This window comes from Porites lutea, chromosome 8 (assembly GCF_958299795.1).
Source record: "Porites lutea chromosome 8, jaPorLute2.1, whole genome shotgun sequence".
NCBI classification, from domain to species: domain Eukaryota; kingdom Metazoa; phylum Cnidaria; class Anthozoa; order Scleractinia; family Poritidae; genus Porites; species Porites lutea.
The window spans coordinates 960,001-976,369 of NC_133208.1; the positions used below are offsets into that span (position 1 = coordinate 960,001).

Here is a 16,369-nt window from a genome sequence, read left to right on the forward strand (position 1 = left end):
ACACCCAAGTCCCTAACGACAGGCACAGGTGTTATTTCCTTGTCAAAAAGTGTTATACTGAATGATGACAGTTTCTTTAAAAGTTGTGGTAATCCAACAGCTAGAACCTTAGTTTTGTCCGGATTAATCAAAAGAGAGTTTTTACAGCACCACTGAGATATTCTCGTAAGATCTTCGTTTAAGGCGAGGATGGACGTGGGTAATTCGGCAGGTGAAAAGGACAAATACAATTTACAATCATCAACATAGGAGGCAGATAGACAACGTTTAGGAACAGAAAGGAGGTCGTTAACATAGATTGTAAACAAAACCGGACCTAAAATAGAGCCTTGCGGAACTCCGAACTCAAGTGGGAGTACTTTAGAAACTGCGTCACCAATTCGAACGCACTGTTGTCGGTTAGAAAGGTAACTCTGAAACCAATCCAACGCACCCTGGGAAAAATCGAGATTTTGTAGCTTGGATAACAAGATGTCGTGTCGAATACTATCAAATGCTTTAGACATATCTAATAAGACCATGATGGAAACTTTCTTGTTATCCATAGCCTGGAGCAACTGATCTGTAACGTACAACAGAGCTGTTTCTGTCGAGTGAAGCTTTCTATTTCCGCTCTGATGTGCTGCCAGTTTATTATTTCTAATTAGATGCTCCATAAGTTGTCCATGTACCAACCTTTCAGTGACTTTTGAGACTATTGGTAATAATGAGATGGGGCGATAGTTGTTAGGGACATCTGGATTACCGCATTTGAGAATAGGTGTAACCTCTGCTGTTTTCCATGCACGTGCAAATGTGTTGGTAACAAAGGAGTTATTCACAATGTGGGTAATTGTTGTTAGCGTACTGGGTAAACTGTCTTTAAGAATTCTAGAAGATATCTTGTCCATTCCAGGAGCTTTGTTAGATGGTAGGCTTCTAATCACCCTTTCTACCTGATTTTCCGTGACTTGATGGAGAACGAATAATTCGGGGCTAACGTCGGTGGATATGTGTAAAGGAGTCGGCACATCCAAATTTACATTAAGTCCATGATGTAAAGATAAGTCCCTGGCTTTTTGAGCAGTAATACTGCCGACGGAAGTGAAGAAATCATTTAATTCGTTAGCTAACCCAGTGGGATCCTCAGAAGCCATAAAACTATCTTGTTGTTTACGTGGTAGACACCGGTTAATGATTTTCCAAATTGAGTTAGAATTTCAAGACCTGACAGGAGGGATTCGATAAGACTGTTGGCAAGATCATCTATAAAATTTAATGGAGTACTCGGTGGTCGATATACTGTGCAGATGACGAATGACTTATAACAGCGACTTTGCACTTTTAGCCACAATTGCTGAAAGTTATTATCAGAAACTGAGGATACATTCTCCAGTGATGAAACTTTGTAGTTTTTCTTAATGTAAACACATAGTCCGCCGCCAGGTTTGTGCGGGCCACGGTCCTGTCTATACAAAGTGTAGCCTGGAATATGAATGCTCTCGTTGTTGACTGAAGAATCCAGCCATGTCTCTGATATCGTAAAGATGTCGAAATTATTTGAGACAACGGAATCCTTTAGCAGAGTGAAGTGTTCCCTGGACTTCAAGGAGCGGATATTTAAATGAGCAATCCTGATGTTTGACTTCGTGTTGCAAGGAAAGCTAATATTTGTGTTCGTCGATGTAGATGAAGAATTAGAAGTAGAGTTTGGTCCAGGATGTGGATGAATGTCGCCGCTAAGATTGTTTTCCAGGAGAGATGATTGATAAAATGATACTCCTGCTTTGATTGGCTATAACTTTGGCATAGATAATGGCGCTGAATCAAAGTTTGGTAGACGTAAAGAACTCATCGTCCTTAACTTTTTAATATTGTGTTAATAAGTCACGCGTTATGTCACGTGACCATTTTGCTAGAAATCTTAAATTATTGACCAATTGGTGACCGATTTAAGAAAACAAATCTAGCAATAACATTTTTCTAATTCGTAATAAATATTTCTAACTTTTCACGTTCGAAATGACCGTGCATTGCACTTCAATAAAAAATTGTGAGTGAAAACATCACTTTAAATGCCCAAATTTAATCTTGAAATATTTGAGACTTTAATTATAAACTTCGCGTACATTCATTTCAAACGTAAAAAGTTAAGTATGTTTATCGTCTTTCAGAATTGCCAATTTGTTTATCCAAACAAGGTAAATTCGCCACCAATTCGCCAATTTCCAATTTATTGGTCACGTGACATGTCACGTGACCATATCTAAACGCTAAGACACGCTAAGAAAACCTCATTATTTACTTTTGGGGAAAAATTCATTTTGTTGTAGGTCTCCTAGCGCAAGATACTACCAATCATTCATATGCTCCGAACACATCTTTGACCCAGGCGTTGAACCCCTTGAGTGGATGAAATTGACACACATTCCACACGTTATAGTTTGTTGTTGATGTGGTTGTTTTTTAATCTCTTTTTCTCCCAGCAGAAATTATTTATTTAATTTAACTTTTTATTTTAAATTCGAGTCAGGATAACAATGATTTTTTAAAGTTTTTGGCAATACTGAAAAAACTTCGCCGCATTACTTTTCGATTTTTAAAATGTAAAAGACTCGCGCTAACTAAAAATGCGAAATGTATCGTTTGCAGGAAGATATAAGGAAGAAGAATAGATCAGCATTTGCCTTCTTAAAATAACCCACCAAGGAAGAGATCTGGAGGTTCAAAGATTTCGTAAATTGCGGTCTAAGTTAGACTTCGTTTAAATAACCGACTCATACTTTTCCCAAGGGCGACGGCCTAATTGAATTGAAGTTCGACTGGGTACTTACCGCTCCCTTTTAGATGCTTCGAAATTAATATTGGAAGCTTCGGTCTTCGCAGTGCAGAAATGCTCTTCACAATGAGTTTATAAGATTCAAATGCATTTTATTCATAAGGTGACAAAAAAAAGTCAACTATCATATTTTAATGTTGTACGTCCAATGAAAACGAAGTGCTTGATGTCCTATACAAGTATGTTATCGTACATATAACATTTCCTTAAAAACCTTTGTCATAATCGATAATTATATAAAGGTAGATTGAACAGAAATTGAGCAAGGTTTTGTACCTAAAAAGCAGTTATAGACTGGAAATGCCATTAGTCAAGTTTTAAGGCAGAGTTTTCTTTGTCATCTCTTAACGGTACGTAAGCGATGCATCAAAGCAAAAGAAGTCGTGGTAAATTATTTCTTGCAACGATAGCGTAACATTCTTCCGTAGATTTTTTAAATCAGTTTTGCACCTGTTGATTGTCTCAAACTTTCTTTTTGCTAGATTCTTTGTGTTTTTGTTCCTTTTACTCAATATTTTTAGTACAGTTTTATGCTTGGAGATGTATACACCGTGATAATGTGAAACATTAAGATCACGTTGCTTTGGTGACCATGATAGCCAGAATATGAATATGTAGCCATGCAGAATATGTCCCGGATGAGAGACCAGAACTATGTACGGGTCGGCTCTTTAGTTTACTGAGGAGGAGCCTTGTAAAACTACCTGTTTCACTCCACATATATTCTTAGTTTATTTACAAATCTCATCACTGAAGAGCCGCATATAAGAACCCTACTAGGCTATAGGAGAGACTTCTGTTTATACTTTGTTACTCAAATTTGTAATGAATGAAAAGAAAAAAAAAAAAAGAATGCAAAAGTGAAATCTATTCGCAATTGTTTTCTCCCATTCGACAGCATTACCATATTTCGGAAGATTTTAGAAGGCAACCAAGATAAACTATATGCTAAAGTTGCCTTACAAGTTATTGTCAAATCATATCGACAATAACGATGAAAACATGCCCCATAAAGGAAGCCATAACCGCTATAACTTTACCATCATTTTTTCTTTCAGCTTTTTCCTCTTCAGCACTGACTGAAACATGCGTCCATTAAACGCCTCTGTTGTGTTGCTTATATTTGTGGCTGTAACTCAGGCTATCGGTGAGAAGTAATATAAGAAACACGAGAAGAAGGGTCTCCATCACATATCAAACAACGAGAAGGACGATGAAACTACAACGTGTAGCAGAGTAGAAAGAAATTTGACGGTTTTTGTTGTCTAATAAAAATGATTCGAATGTTTCGAAAAAAAATTGAACATACCGCCGCCTTCAAACGAGTCTTCACATATCTAAACATAGCACGATTCATTACTTCCTTTGCCCTTTTTCCCCACTTAAAATTGTTCACCAGATTTGTAAAGACTGCAAAGGAATCACCACCCAGTCAGAACAGAACGCGTTCCTTTATGCTTTTAAGACTGAATGACCTGACTAAAACAGGAATTCAGGTTCACCATAATCCCTTGAAAACAATGTAATTCTTTCTCATCCCTCGTTGGGGTGGTGAGAAATAGAGGATATTACACGGTGGCGAGAAGATATGAATTTTATGTTCGAGTGGCAAGAACAATATCTCACGAGTGAGCGAAGCGAACGAGTGAGATATTGTTCTTGCCACGAGAACATAAAATTCATATCTTCGAGCCAACGTGTAATGTTCTTTTTATTATATGGAGAAACCAATTCAACAAAAGCAAAAGGCGGGAATCGTGACGTCATTGAACGATACGACACTCACAAAGGTGACATACGGAAAATACGCCACTCGGGTCCCGGATGAAGTGGCGTATGGAATCTACGAGTGGTTTAGTTCCCAGTAAAACACTCTCCTCCATATAATAATACCTGTTATTACATGTAGGGACAATTCTCCACTCCAGGGTTGTTTGGTTCTCCTGTAGTCCATGCAGAAAATGTGGCTGATACCGATGCTCCATCGATCCATTTAAAATCATTGTTTCCAGTGGTTTCCATTCCAAGCCACGATTCTTCACTTTTCTCCATCGAGTTTGCCACATTGGTTTTCTTTTTCTGATTTGAGAAAGGGCAGGTCGGCACCTAACATTCTTCTTGAGCCTTCCTTTTTGTCATGCGATCTGTTGTTGTTATGACATAGTAACAGAAGGCTCCTCGTTCAGTCCAGTCCTGTTCACAAGCTACAGGAGAAAATGATTTTGAAGAGGGGTTAGTCTTATTCGTTTTATGACCAGTTCATTATTCAAAAACATGGCCAAAAATTACCGACACCGAGCCCGCGACGTGCAAGCGGTATTCACGTTAGAAGGAAACATATCCAGTGTTAACAAACTACGGGGGAAAATGATATTGAAATGGGGTCAATCTTATTTGAGGTTGGGGAAATAATTTTAGTATGTCTTGAGTAGTTCTTGGTGTTGAATAAAATTTGAGACTAGCGGTAAACACAATGCGGCATTGATTTGTTTAAATGAATCTATCATTACTTCAAACATCCTATCACGACAGGATATCATTTCAGAATATAAGTAACATAAAACGCAACCAACCATTCCGCTATAGTCTTAGTGTTACTAAAAATTTTGACGTAGGCTAGTATAAGATAATAGCTTAGCACCATGTGAGTTTGTGGTAAACATCGTTCTTACTACATCTACTATTATACTTAATCATCTGAATAGCTAACGTTTAAGTTATACGATATAAACTTGAATAACAGAAGCTCTAGTTGTCGAGGAAAAAACTAAACTTAGTACTTACTCTTCGGAAGTAGGCTGTTCCGGAGCTCGCCAAATGTAGCAGCGTTGAAAGGACGTGCAGAGAATTGACTGTGATGGGTCATTTCTGTGACCAATTTTAGTTGTTTTTCTTATTTGAAGGAGAAAAGCCACCAATTGTAAAAGCATGTATTGCTTGAGGATTACATAACCATTTGAATTGTCCTTTAAATGGAGATTTCGATAGAAAATTGAGCGACATGATTTCTAGGGCCTATGCATAGTTAATTAAATGCAACGGCGATCAAGCTTATCAAACTTCTTTGTTAAATGTGTTTGTTAGCTTTTTGGACCTGACCTTGCACAACGTTCAATTTACTGACCAATCGGAAACGCTTCATTAATTTATTCTGACACTATAAAATTTGTTAACAAAAAACCAAGGGAAGAAAAGGAGTGGTCAACATAAATTTCAGCGCAGTTGTTTTCGTCTTTGATGTTTGTTGGTTTTCGTAACCAGTCTCCTCTATTTACTATAGTAATCTCATCATTTCTGGTGGTAGTAATGTAATTGCTGTTTTGTTTTGCTTTTTTTTTTCTCCCGCTGCTTTTTATTATTTTGATGGGGTTAGGATCGCGTAAGTTTCTATACAATGCATAGCCAAATAAACCGCTGAATGAAAATAATGCCTATTGTGCAAAAGATGCAAAGATTACGTCATAATTATTCTCCATCATTTATGCGCTACTTTAATCAGTGCAGCATATAATTAGGCTGATTATTCAATGGCTTTTGTTCTTAGCACTAACCGCGCACGCTCAGCTAGTTGTCAACTTCTTGACCAGTCCACTCTCAGTCATTCGCGTACAAGCGGAGGAATGCAAACGTTTGCTGACGTATCATGAAAGATAATTTTCACCATGGTTAATGTGTATAGAGGGTTTCGTTAATCGTTTGTCTCACGATTGTCACTTAGATATTGAACGCGGCGTTTCGACCGCGAACTGCAGGTCTTCATCAGGCGATAAAGTCGATTTACTGAGTAGGACTATTTGTTCCACTTTGGTTGTTAGTTCGTGAATGGTTGGTGGGTTTCGTACCATCAAAGTATTGTTGGTGTTATCAGAGGAGGAAAATGTGCCCTCAGCGGTCCGCAGTGGCACAGTCCCCTTACTGACTTATACTTACTGTAAGTTCCCGTATGTTCGTTGCTTTAGAAAGCCAACCGCCCTTTTGTTGTGTCTCGGGTGCAGTCCCTGCCGCTTCTTGCATTGAGCTTTTTTTTCCTGATCCTATCGACGCCACTTAAGGTACCCCTACTTTCTATCTATCTATAGGGCCGGTAAAAGGATTTGTTACAGGGTTTTCAGGCTTAATTTTATTGCTGTCTCATTATAGCCATTTTATAACTGACGGTCGGTATTTTTTAATGCTGGTTTATTGATGACTTTCAAGAAAATCATATATTCATGATCATCCTTAGAATAACCCTTAAGCTCGCTTGAAACCCCATGGAAATTAAACTGAATCGCTTTCCAGTTTCTTTGTCTTATCCCTTACGGATTAAAATTCATTAGCTGGTGTTACTCAGTCTCCTTCGTTTCACTGGCAGCTGTTTCTGAAAAGAAAAAAAAAAACAAACAAAAACAGAATATGGATTAAAGTTTGGTCCTTCCCCAACTGTTCCTGCGCATGCGTGCACAGGATATCAAACTTTTTTGCGCGTATAAGATTACCTGCTTTGAAAGCAGAGGCAATATATCTCATAATGACAATAATATAATAATAATAATAATAATAATAATAATAATAATAATAATAATAATAATAATAGCCCTGGAATTTAGTTTAGTGGCAAAATGCAACGCGCGTTTTATTAAAAAAATCAACTAGTCAGAAAGTTACATGCGATCCTGTCGATGTAAGAATTTCAGTCTCAAACTAGCGTCAGGTCTGACGTGTAGGGGGGGGGGGGGGTTGGGGGCCCGGGGCCCCCTGGATCCTCCACTGGTATCTCCTCTCTTATGAGAATGGGTCCTTTGTTACTGATCAGTCATGTTGACTTGTTAGAAGTGAAATACCACTCTGCTCTGGAGGATCCCCAATAAGTTTTTTCGGGATTTCTCTTATTTGAATCTCGGGATTCGGGATTTGCAAGCAAAATCAGGGCGAGCTTCGGGTTTGAAAATATGCGCGGGAGGTGGGATGCCAAAAACCCCCCTCGTGATTACGGGATTGCACGAAATTTTGAATCAAGATTACAGGATTGAAGAACTCTATTGGGGACCTCGCTCCGGAGAGTCTTGTCGCCCAGGTCGTTTCTTAGTCCTTAACATTTTCTGTTCCTCATGACTAACCAGCTGTAAGGGTCTCACTTCTAACAGCTTACCGGTGGTACAACACTTTAAAGTTTTCAGGAAGCACTCCTTGCCAGAATTCTCCTTTGTACCCGCTGGGCAGGCAGCTGCTTCTTTATAGCAAGCCTCATTTGTTCGCAAGCATGTAGATCCTGAGAAGAAATTATTCTGTGATAAGTTTACCTGGACAGTATTCGCTTGGGTAACACCCGGCTAAAACTTGTAAGAATAAGAAATTCAAAAGAAAAGAAAACCAAACTGGGCGAAGCTTAAGCGTTATTTGACCACTTATTAAAAAATAGCTTCCGAGACAGATAGGCTAAAAGAACTATAATAATTTTAATTTCGATAAAGGAGTTGCCATTGAATTTTTCTTCCGCTCTCTTCTTTTTCCTTCACTGAATTAGTTACTGAAAAAAAAAGAGCGTGCAAAAAAATATATTTCTTGTCAGCTCTCAAGATCCACCTCCCCCCTTTTGCCGCACCCTAAGGTAAATTTGATCCTCATCCCCAGGTCACACTCTCATTTGGAGCCTATGTTACTGCCTGTTCAGTGTAGCAAGCCTCTTTCTCAACAATCCCACGGAGACATAAAAGACTGCAAACAGCCCACTTTAACAGGAATTTAAGGTTTTCCCGGCCGCCAAGTAAAATACTTCATATGGAAAAACAATCTTTTAAGGCGCACTATGCTGCTGGCGAAAACACATTTTATCGTTATAACGTTTTTAGCCTCCTTCGCAGTCGTTTCGTCTCGTCAAAAAGACTTTGAAGGAGAACATACCGTTTTGGGAAAAAAGGATCTTAAAGTTTTCCTTCTTCTGGCCTCTCAAAGAGGGCAGTTCAGTTTAATTACTCCGGTGAATTAAGGAATGGGTCCTCGTTACATGCGGGGTCTTATAACTTGATATTTTTTTTTCCAGTATCTTCCTTTATTTTAATCATAGACCGCTGTGTTTAAGACCGGAACTACTTTGGACCTTTAACACTCCCTTTTTAGATCACGTGACCAGCCACGCCCATAATTATGCAAAATTTGGACTTTGCAGATTACACCAGTTTATTGACTGTGACCACAATCGTTTTTCCTTCCATAATATTTCATTTACAGTCAAATAAGCTAAATTAATTGGGGTTTTGTGAAATGATCCATTCCTTCGTAGTTATTAGAAATTTTTGTCGCGTACCAGTCTCCCTCTTAACAAGAAACGTTATAGTTTACAAAAAGTAGATAATTTTAGAAAACCCCGATTAATTCTATAAACTTTGTGTCAATAGTCATTGACAAAAAGTGAATTAAATTACAAGTGTTATTTATAAAGTGGTGTAATTTGGATTGAAATAAATAGTCAAGAATGGGTGTGACAAGTCACGTGACACAGGTAATAAATTAGTAATAATGAAAAATGAATGCTTATTGGGAGTAAATATTGAATTTAAAATATTAATGCGAAAGGTGAAATCCCCACTAAAAAAGACCACCCCCCTCCAAATTTGCAGTGCCCCATTCCTTAATTCACAGGAGAACTTTTAACAAGTCAAAGAAATGAATTATTGAATAATAAGCTTGAGTTGAATACTGGTGGCTTTTTTCAAACTTGTGGCAGACCCATATAGTTCCTCATATTTAATTACTTACTGGGGAACGCAATCCACGTATAAGCCGGTAAAAAGAAGTTATAATAAAAAGTCAAATACTTTGGCGCCCGGGCAGACTTCACACCAATCTGGAACAAAGCAAATTATACTGTGAGTACATGTAACTATCCAACTTTAGAAACTAAATTTTAAAACTAAGCTTCATTGCAGGTGAGCGTCAGCGAGAAAGCACAGTATCATTTTATATAAAGAGAAAAAAAATCCAGAATAATTTTTCGCATGTACGATCGTAGGCATGCGCACTTGTTTTATGGTTATCTAGGATACGCGATTTCTCGTCCCCAAAGCCACTGGGCTTAATTTGTAACGGACGGCACGTTTCAAGAACACGCACCCCCGGAACCTGCATTAAACATATCAATCTGTATCAGTTGGCCATTTCTCAAGGGTGACTGTGGTTTGACTGTGATCACTTACGGCATCAATACCCCATACAGCAGACACGCCATTGGATACCGTGTCATCACGCATAACTTCAAATCCCCTCACTTTTCCAACATCTTCGGCATAGACTTTAAAGTCGTCTACACTACAGGGAAATTTGAAAAGCATTGAAATTTACAAATTTATCCATTTAAACCAAGATATCATTATTATTGACTTAGATTCCATGTCTGAAATGTGGGCCGTTCACAGTCCCTCCACCCCGTCTCTCTTCCCTGCGCCCTCCCCCCCCCCCCGCCCCCCACGTGTTAGGAATGAAATAGCGGCCATGTTGGTTTACAGTGTCAATTCTGTGGAAGTTGAACTCTTTTGCTACGTAAAAGCGTCTTCTGTCCCACTAAATTTGCATCGGATTCTGACCCGTTGTGTAACAATGCTCCGTAGACTTAAAGAAATTGTAATATATACTGCATGGGCAGTATTTTTGCAAATTCTAAGAGATATAGCGTTTGTCTTTTTGTTTTTAGCTAACCCTGTTATGTATAGCTGATGATCGATCAGCCTAGAGGAAAAACTGCCCTCTGTGCGTAACCTCTACAAAAATATAGAAAGAGTTAGGTTATGTTCGTGCCGACACGGAAAGCTATTGGCTGTGCGAACACCTATCCGATATGTGACTCTCCACTTTAGGAGATCGGCGCGCACAGCAACTTCGCTCCGTTACAGCAACTTGTTTTTGAATTAAATTATACCACTTTTAAAACGAGAAGGGGGGCAAAAGTCGAAAATTAATTTGTTCGGCACGCGCCGGTCAGCTATTCCTGTGCCCAATAACAACCCTTGAAGTCTACTCAATCGAGTTTCATAGTCGTTTCTAAAGTGGTGAATTATACTGTGAGTTGAAAGCCACAATAACGTGCGAGACTTACGCTCCTTGTTGAAAGTCATCTTTCCCAGGGTTATCCAAGAGCAATTTCCTGGTGAAGCCCTTCTGGCCAAGTATTTTGATCCAAACATTGGCGTTTGTGCCAGCCATAGCATTATCTGACGTACCGGTTTTAACATCGTACGCTGAAGTTAGAAGAATACAGTATCATATTAACTAATACAATCTCTAAACTGTTACTGAGTTGCTTTGTTCGTAGCCTTACCACTTACCCATAGTAATTCATTCAAAGTTTATGCTGTAATATATAATTTCTTTAGGGGGGGGGGGGGGGGGAGGGAGGTGGCCCGGAAGGGTTCTCCCTATAATGGACTATACGGGAAGTCTCCGCCTGAAATGGGTACCTTTAATCAGGCTTCAGGTATATGAAAGGGTGGGGATTTCACTAGTGAAAGTATATAAAAGTGTAGGAAATCTCTCATTTCGGTGTTTAGTATGACATAAAATTGCTACAGAAGGATTTAATGATTGTGAAAAAGTCGAGAACATTTTCTGGTTTTGTGATTTTTTTCATATTTAAAAGGCAGTACATTTATAGAAGTTATAGGGATACAAAATTATAAACTACGCAAGTAAAGTGAGTACCATTGTCAATGGAAGGTATACTAAAGGGTTGATGTTTCTGTCAAAATGGTATATAAAAGGGTAAGGGCTTGGACCTCGGGACGGAGTCCCCCCGAGGGGGTGGAGCGGGCAGGCACGGTTTTAATACTTCTCATTTCAGTGTGTAAAGTTTGTATATCTCTTTGCAATGGGTATTTAGAATGGAAAGACAAAATATTACGTAGATAGGTATCGCGTAAGAATGTGCTTGAAGAAATAATAAAGCAGAAGTGGACAATTTTTATCTTATTAAATTTATTATAGCTCCTGTTTAACTGTCTGTATGAGAATGGTATGTTAGATGGGTAAGAAAAGCTTGGTCCACGCCCACATTTATAGGGGCACCTACTCCCCTCTCACATGAAAGTGTCCCTCGAGAAATTTCAATTATGTACCTACCAACTAACTTTGCATGAGTGAAACAAATTATAAGTACCAACAGGGCGAACAGAGAATACTTCATGGTTAAAAGACAAAACTGAAAAAAAAAAACCACAAAAAACATTATTCTTCCGTCGTTAGGAGTTTTCCTTATAATTGAAAGTTTAAGGAACAAGTTATCATTAACTTCTTGCATGTTCAACAGCTTTTTACTAATTGTGAACATCTTCCGCTGATTGGCGCTGTTTTCATTGATAAAATGATACTCCTGCTGGGATTTTTTCATCAGAAAACTTAGTCGATTCCTACCAGCTTTGAATAAATTGAAGTCAGCGGGAGGTACACCTCCATCTAAGTACGTTCGGCAGACCGTTTATGGCACTTTGTAGCTTTAATGCTGTCGCTAAACCATAGAACATGTGGACCAATTGTTATTGACTTGAATTTAAGAGGAACATAGTTATCAAGAATCGTAGACAAGGTAAAGTTGAAGGGCAGATAACAGATATGAGAGCATTAATTTGGAAAAAAATTATAATAAAATTGTCAGAAATAACAATCAAAGAAATATAATTTAACTAGAATCCAGGCATAACTGACTCACATTCCACACGTAATATTTTGTAGTTGTTGTTGTTTTTATAATCTCTTTTTCTCCCAGCAGAAATTATTCATTTAATTTTAATTTATTCAAACCTGAGTTAGGCTTCTGGTTATGACAATAATCAAAAACTTCGCCGCATTGCTTTTCCATTTGTAAAATGTGAAAGACTCTAGCTAACTAAAAATGAGAAACGTATCATTTGTAGTAAGATATAAAACTCTTCCTTGCTAAGACACTTCTTTAAACAGACCGGAGGACGTTTTATGTTTACACATATACCATGACCATTCTTTCTTAAGTGGTAATATGTTCTGTTAGCGCTTTTTAGTGAATCACTCGTTAGTTAATTCGAAAGAATCCCACTTAAGACTTAAGTACTATTAAGAACTAGTTGTCTATTTTGCTACTAAAGGTCTGTATTTGGGTCAGGAAATGCGGTAAGACAAACCCGCTTATTGAAGATGAAGACTAAACAGTACAATGAATTGAATTCTCAAATCTTGACACATTCAGTAAGTATTTTGCCTTAAAAGTCACTAGTACTGGAACTTTTTTTCTCTATGGTTATCCTAAATTCACTCGATTTCACAGTTGAGCATGCAGCCACACTCTCATTAGCTTTCACGTGCAACAACTGGCAAAATTTTTGCTTACAGTTAATACATCATTTTCTTTCTTCTTCTTCTTATTTTTTTAAAAAACGCTCTTGTGAGCAAACATAAAGATATGAGGACGAGGCTCGGGTCAGGGACAATTTCATACAAATCACTGTATTTTGCCCATCCGAGCCTCCAGGTGGTGCCTTTCTTCACAGGAATGCGGGAAAGGTCTATATGATGAAATTAAACACTTATGACAAAGGGTTTAAATATTTAAACGTTGTTCAGCCAGTGTTTAACAAAACCGCGTTCTAAGTCATTTTCAATTTGCCCAACGATTTTATCTAAAAATCATTTATTGTGAACAGTTCTATGAAAGCATAAAGAGAAGACTAGAAAAGCATTTATCTTCTTAAAACAACCCACCAAAGAAGAGATCTGGATGTTCAAAGATTTGGTAAACCGCGGCTTAAGTTACTGGTTCATACTTTTCCCAAAGGGGGACGGCCTAATTGAATTGAAGTTCGAATGTGTACTTACCCTCCTGTTAGATGCTTCGAAATTAATATTGGAAGGTTCGGTCCTCGCAGGCAGAAATGCTCTTCACAATGAGTTTCTAACATTCAAATGCATTGTATTCATAAGGTGACAAAAAAAAATCAACTATCATATTTTAATGTTGTACGTCCAATGAAAACGAAGTGCTTGATGTCCTATGAAAGTATGTTATCGTACATAACATTTCCTTAAAAACCTTTAGCATAATCGATAATTGTATAGACGTGGATTGAACAGAAATTGAGCAAGGTTTTGTACCTAAAAAAACTGATTTGTAGACTGGAAATGACATTAGTCAAGTTTTAAGGTAGAATTTTCTTTGTCATCTCTTAACGGTACGTAAGCAATGCATAAAGCAAAAGAAGTCGTGGTAAATTATTTCTTGCAAATGATAGCGTAACACTCTTCCGCAGATTTTTTAAATCATTTTTGCACCTGTTGATTGTCTCAAACTTTATCGCTGAATTCTTGGTGTTTTTGTTCCTTTTACCCAATATTTTTAGTACAGTTTTATGCTTGGAGATGTATACACCGTCATAATGTAATATATTGAGATCACGTTGCTTTGGTGACCATGATAGCCAGAATATGAATATGTAGCCATGCAGAATATGTCCCGGATGAAAACCAGAACTATGTACGGGTCGGCTCTTTACTTTACTGAGGAGGAGCCTTGTAAAACTACCTGTTTCAGTCCACATATATTCTTAGTTTATTTACAAATCTCATCACTGAAGAGCCGCATATAAGAACCCTACTAGAATTTAAGGCTATAGGAGAGACTACTGTTTACACTTTGTTATTCAAATTTGTAACGAATGAAAAAAAAAAAAAAGAATGCAAAAGTGAAATCTATTGGCAATTTTTTTCTCCCATTCGACAGCATTACCAGATTTCGGAAAGATAACGGAAGGCAACCAGATAAACAATATGCTAAAGTTGTCTTACAAGTTATTGTCAAATCATATCGACAATAACGTAACGATGAAAACATGACCCGTAAAGGAAGCCATAACCGCTATAACTTTACCATCGATTTTTTCTTTCAGCTTTTTCCTCTTCAGCACTGACTGAAACATGCGTCCATTAAACGCCTCCGTTGTGTTGCTTATATTTGTGGCTGTAACTCAGGCTATCGGTGAGAAGTAATATAACAAACACGAGAAGAAGGGTCTCATCACATATCAAACAACGAGAAGGACGATGAAACTACAACGTGTAGCAGAGTAGAAAGAAATTTGACGGTTTTTGTTGTCTAATAAAAATGATTCGAATGTTTCGAAAAAAAATTGAACTCACCGCCGCCCTCAAACGAGTCTTACATCACATATCTAAACAAAGCATGATTCATTACTTCCTTTGCCCTTTTTCCCCACTTAAAATTGTTCACCAGATTTGTAAAGACTGCAAAGGAATCACCACCCAGTCAGAACAGAACGCGTTCCTTTATGCTTTTAAGACTGAATGACCTGACTAAAACAGGAATTCAGTTTCGCCATAATAACTTGAAAACAATGTAAGGCCTCAGGCCTCGTTGGGGTGGTGAGAGTACCTGTTATTACATGTAGGCACAATTCTCCACTGCAGGGTTGTTTGTTTCTCCTGTAGTCCATGCAGAAAATGTGGCTGATACCGATGCTCCATCGATCCATTTAAAATCATTGTTTCCAGTGGTTTCCATTCCAAGCCATGGTTCTTCACTTTTCTCCATCGAGTTTGCCACATTGGTTTTCTTTTTCTGATTTGAGAAAGGGTAGGTCGGCACCTGACATTCTTCTCTAGCCTTCATTTTTGTCATGCGGTCTGTTGTTGTCATGACATAGTAACAGAAGGCTCCTCGTTTAGTCCAGCCCTGTTCACAAGCTACAGGAGAAAATGATATTGAAGAGGGGTTAGTCTTATTCGTTTTATGACCAGTTCATTATTCTAAAAACATGGCAAAAAATTACGGACACCGAGCCCGCGACGTGCAAGCGGTATTCGCGTTAGAAGGAAACATATCCAGTGTTCATAAACTAGGGGAGAAAATGACATTGAAATGGGGTCAATCTTATTTGAGGTTGGGGAAATAATGTTAGTATTTCTTGAGTAGTTCTTGGTGTTGAATAAAATTTGAGACTGGCGGTAAACACAACGAGGCATTGATTTCTTTAAATAAATCTATCATTACTTCAAACATCCTAAACTATCATGACAGGATATCATTTCAGAATATAAGTAACATAAAACGCAACCAACCATTCCGCTACTTACTCTTCGGAAATAGGCTGTTCCGGAGCTCGGCAAATGTAGCAGCGTTGAAAAGACGTGCAGAGAATTGACTGTGATGGGTCATTTCTGTGACCAATTTTAGCTGTTTTTCTTGTTTGAAGGAGAAAAGCCACCGATTGTAATCAGCGTGTATTGCTTGAGGGTTACGTAACGATTTGAACCGTCTTTTGTGTGGAGATTTCGATAGAAAATTGAGCGACATGATTTTTATGGCCTATGCATAGTTAATTAAATGCAATGGCGATCAAGCTTATGAGACTTCTTTGTTAAATGTTTTTGTTAGCTTTTTGGACCTGACCTTGCACAACGTTCAAAAGCATTCCTGTGATTTTGAATTTACTGACCAATCGGAAACGCTTCATTAATTTATTCTGACACTATAAAATTTGTTAACAAAAAACCAAAGGAAGAAAAGGAGTGGTCAACATAAATTTCAGCGCAGTTGTT

The 16,369-nt window shown here is 38.0% G+C and overlaps 2 protein-coding genes across 2 annotated transcripts; both read right to left on the minus strand.

Annotated features, from left to right (window-relative positions):
• Positions 1-6,980: 6,980 nt before the first annotated feature.
• On the minus strand, positions 6,981-13,691 carry LOC140946969 (lipoxygenase homology domain-containing protein 1-like). Its single transcript, XM_073396059.1, has 7 exons — positions 13,634-13,691; positions 11,909-11,987; positions 10,890-11,031; positions 9,994-10,105; positions 9,557-9,644; positions 7,950-8,069; positions 6,981-7,178 (listed from the first exon to the last, which is right to left on the minus strand). Exons 2-7 carry the CDS (start codon positions 11,970-11,972, stop codon positions 7,144-7,146), a joined length of 561 nt encoding a protein of 186 aa, XP_073252160.1. The 5' UTR covers positions 11,973-11,987; positions 13,634-13,691; the 3' UTR covers positions 6,981-7,143.
• A 1,518-nt stretch (positions 13,692-15,209) lies between these two features.
• LOC140946704 (uncharacterized) lies at positions 15,210-15,986 on the minus strand. The gene is made up of 2 exons (XM_073395808.1): positions 15,905-15,986; positions 15,210-15,514 (listed from the first exon to the last, which is right to left on the minus strand). Exons 1-2 carry the CDS (start codon positions 15,984-15,986, stop codon positions 15,210-15,212), a joined length of 387 nt encoding a protein of 128 aa, XP_073251909.1.
• Positions 15,987-16,369: the final 383 nt, after the last annotated feature.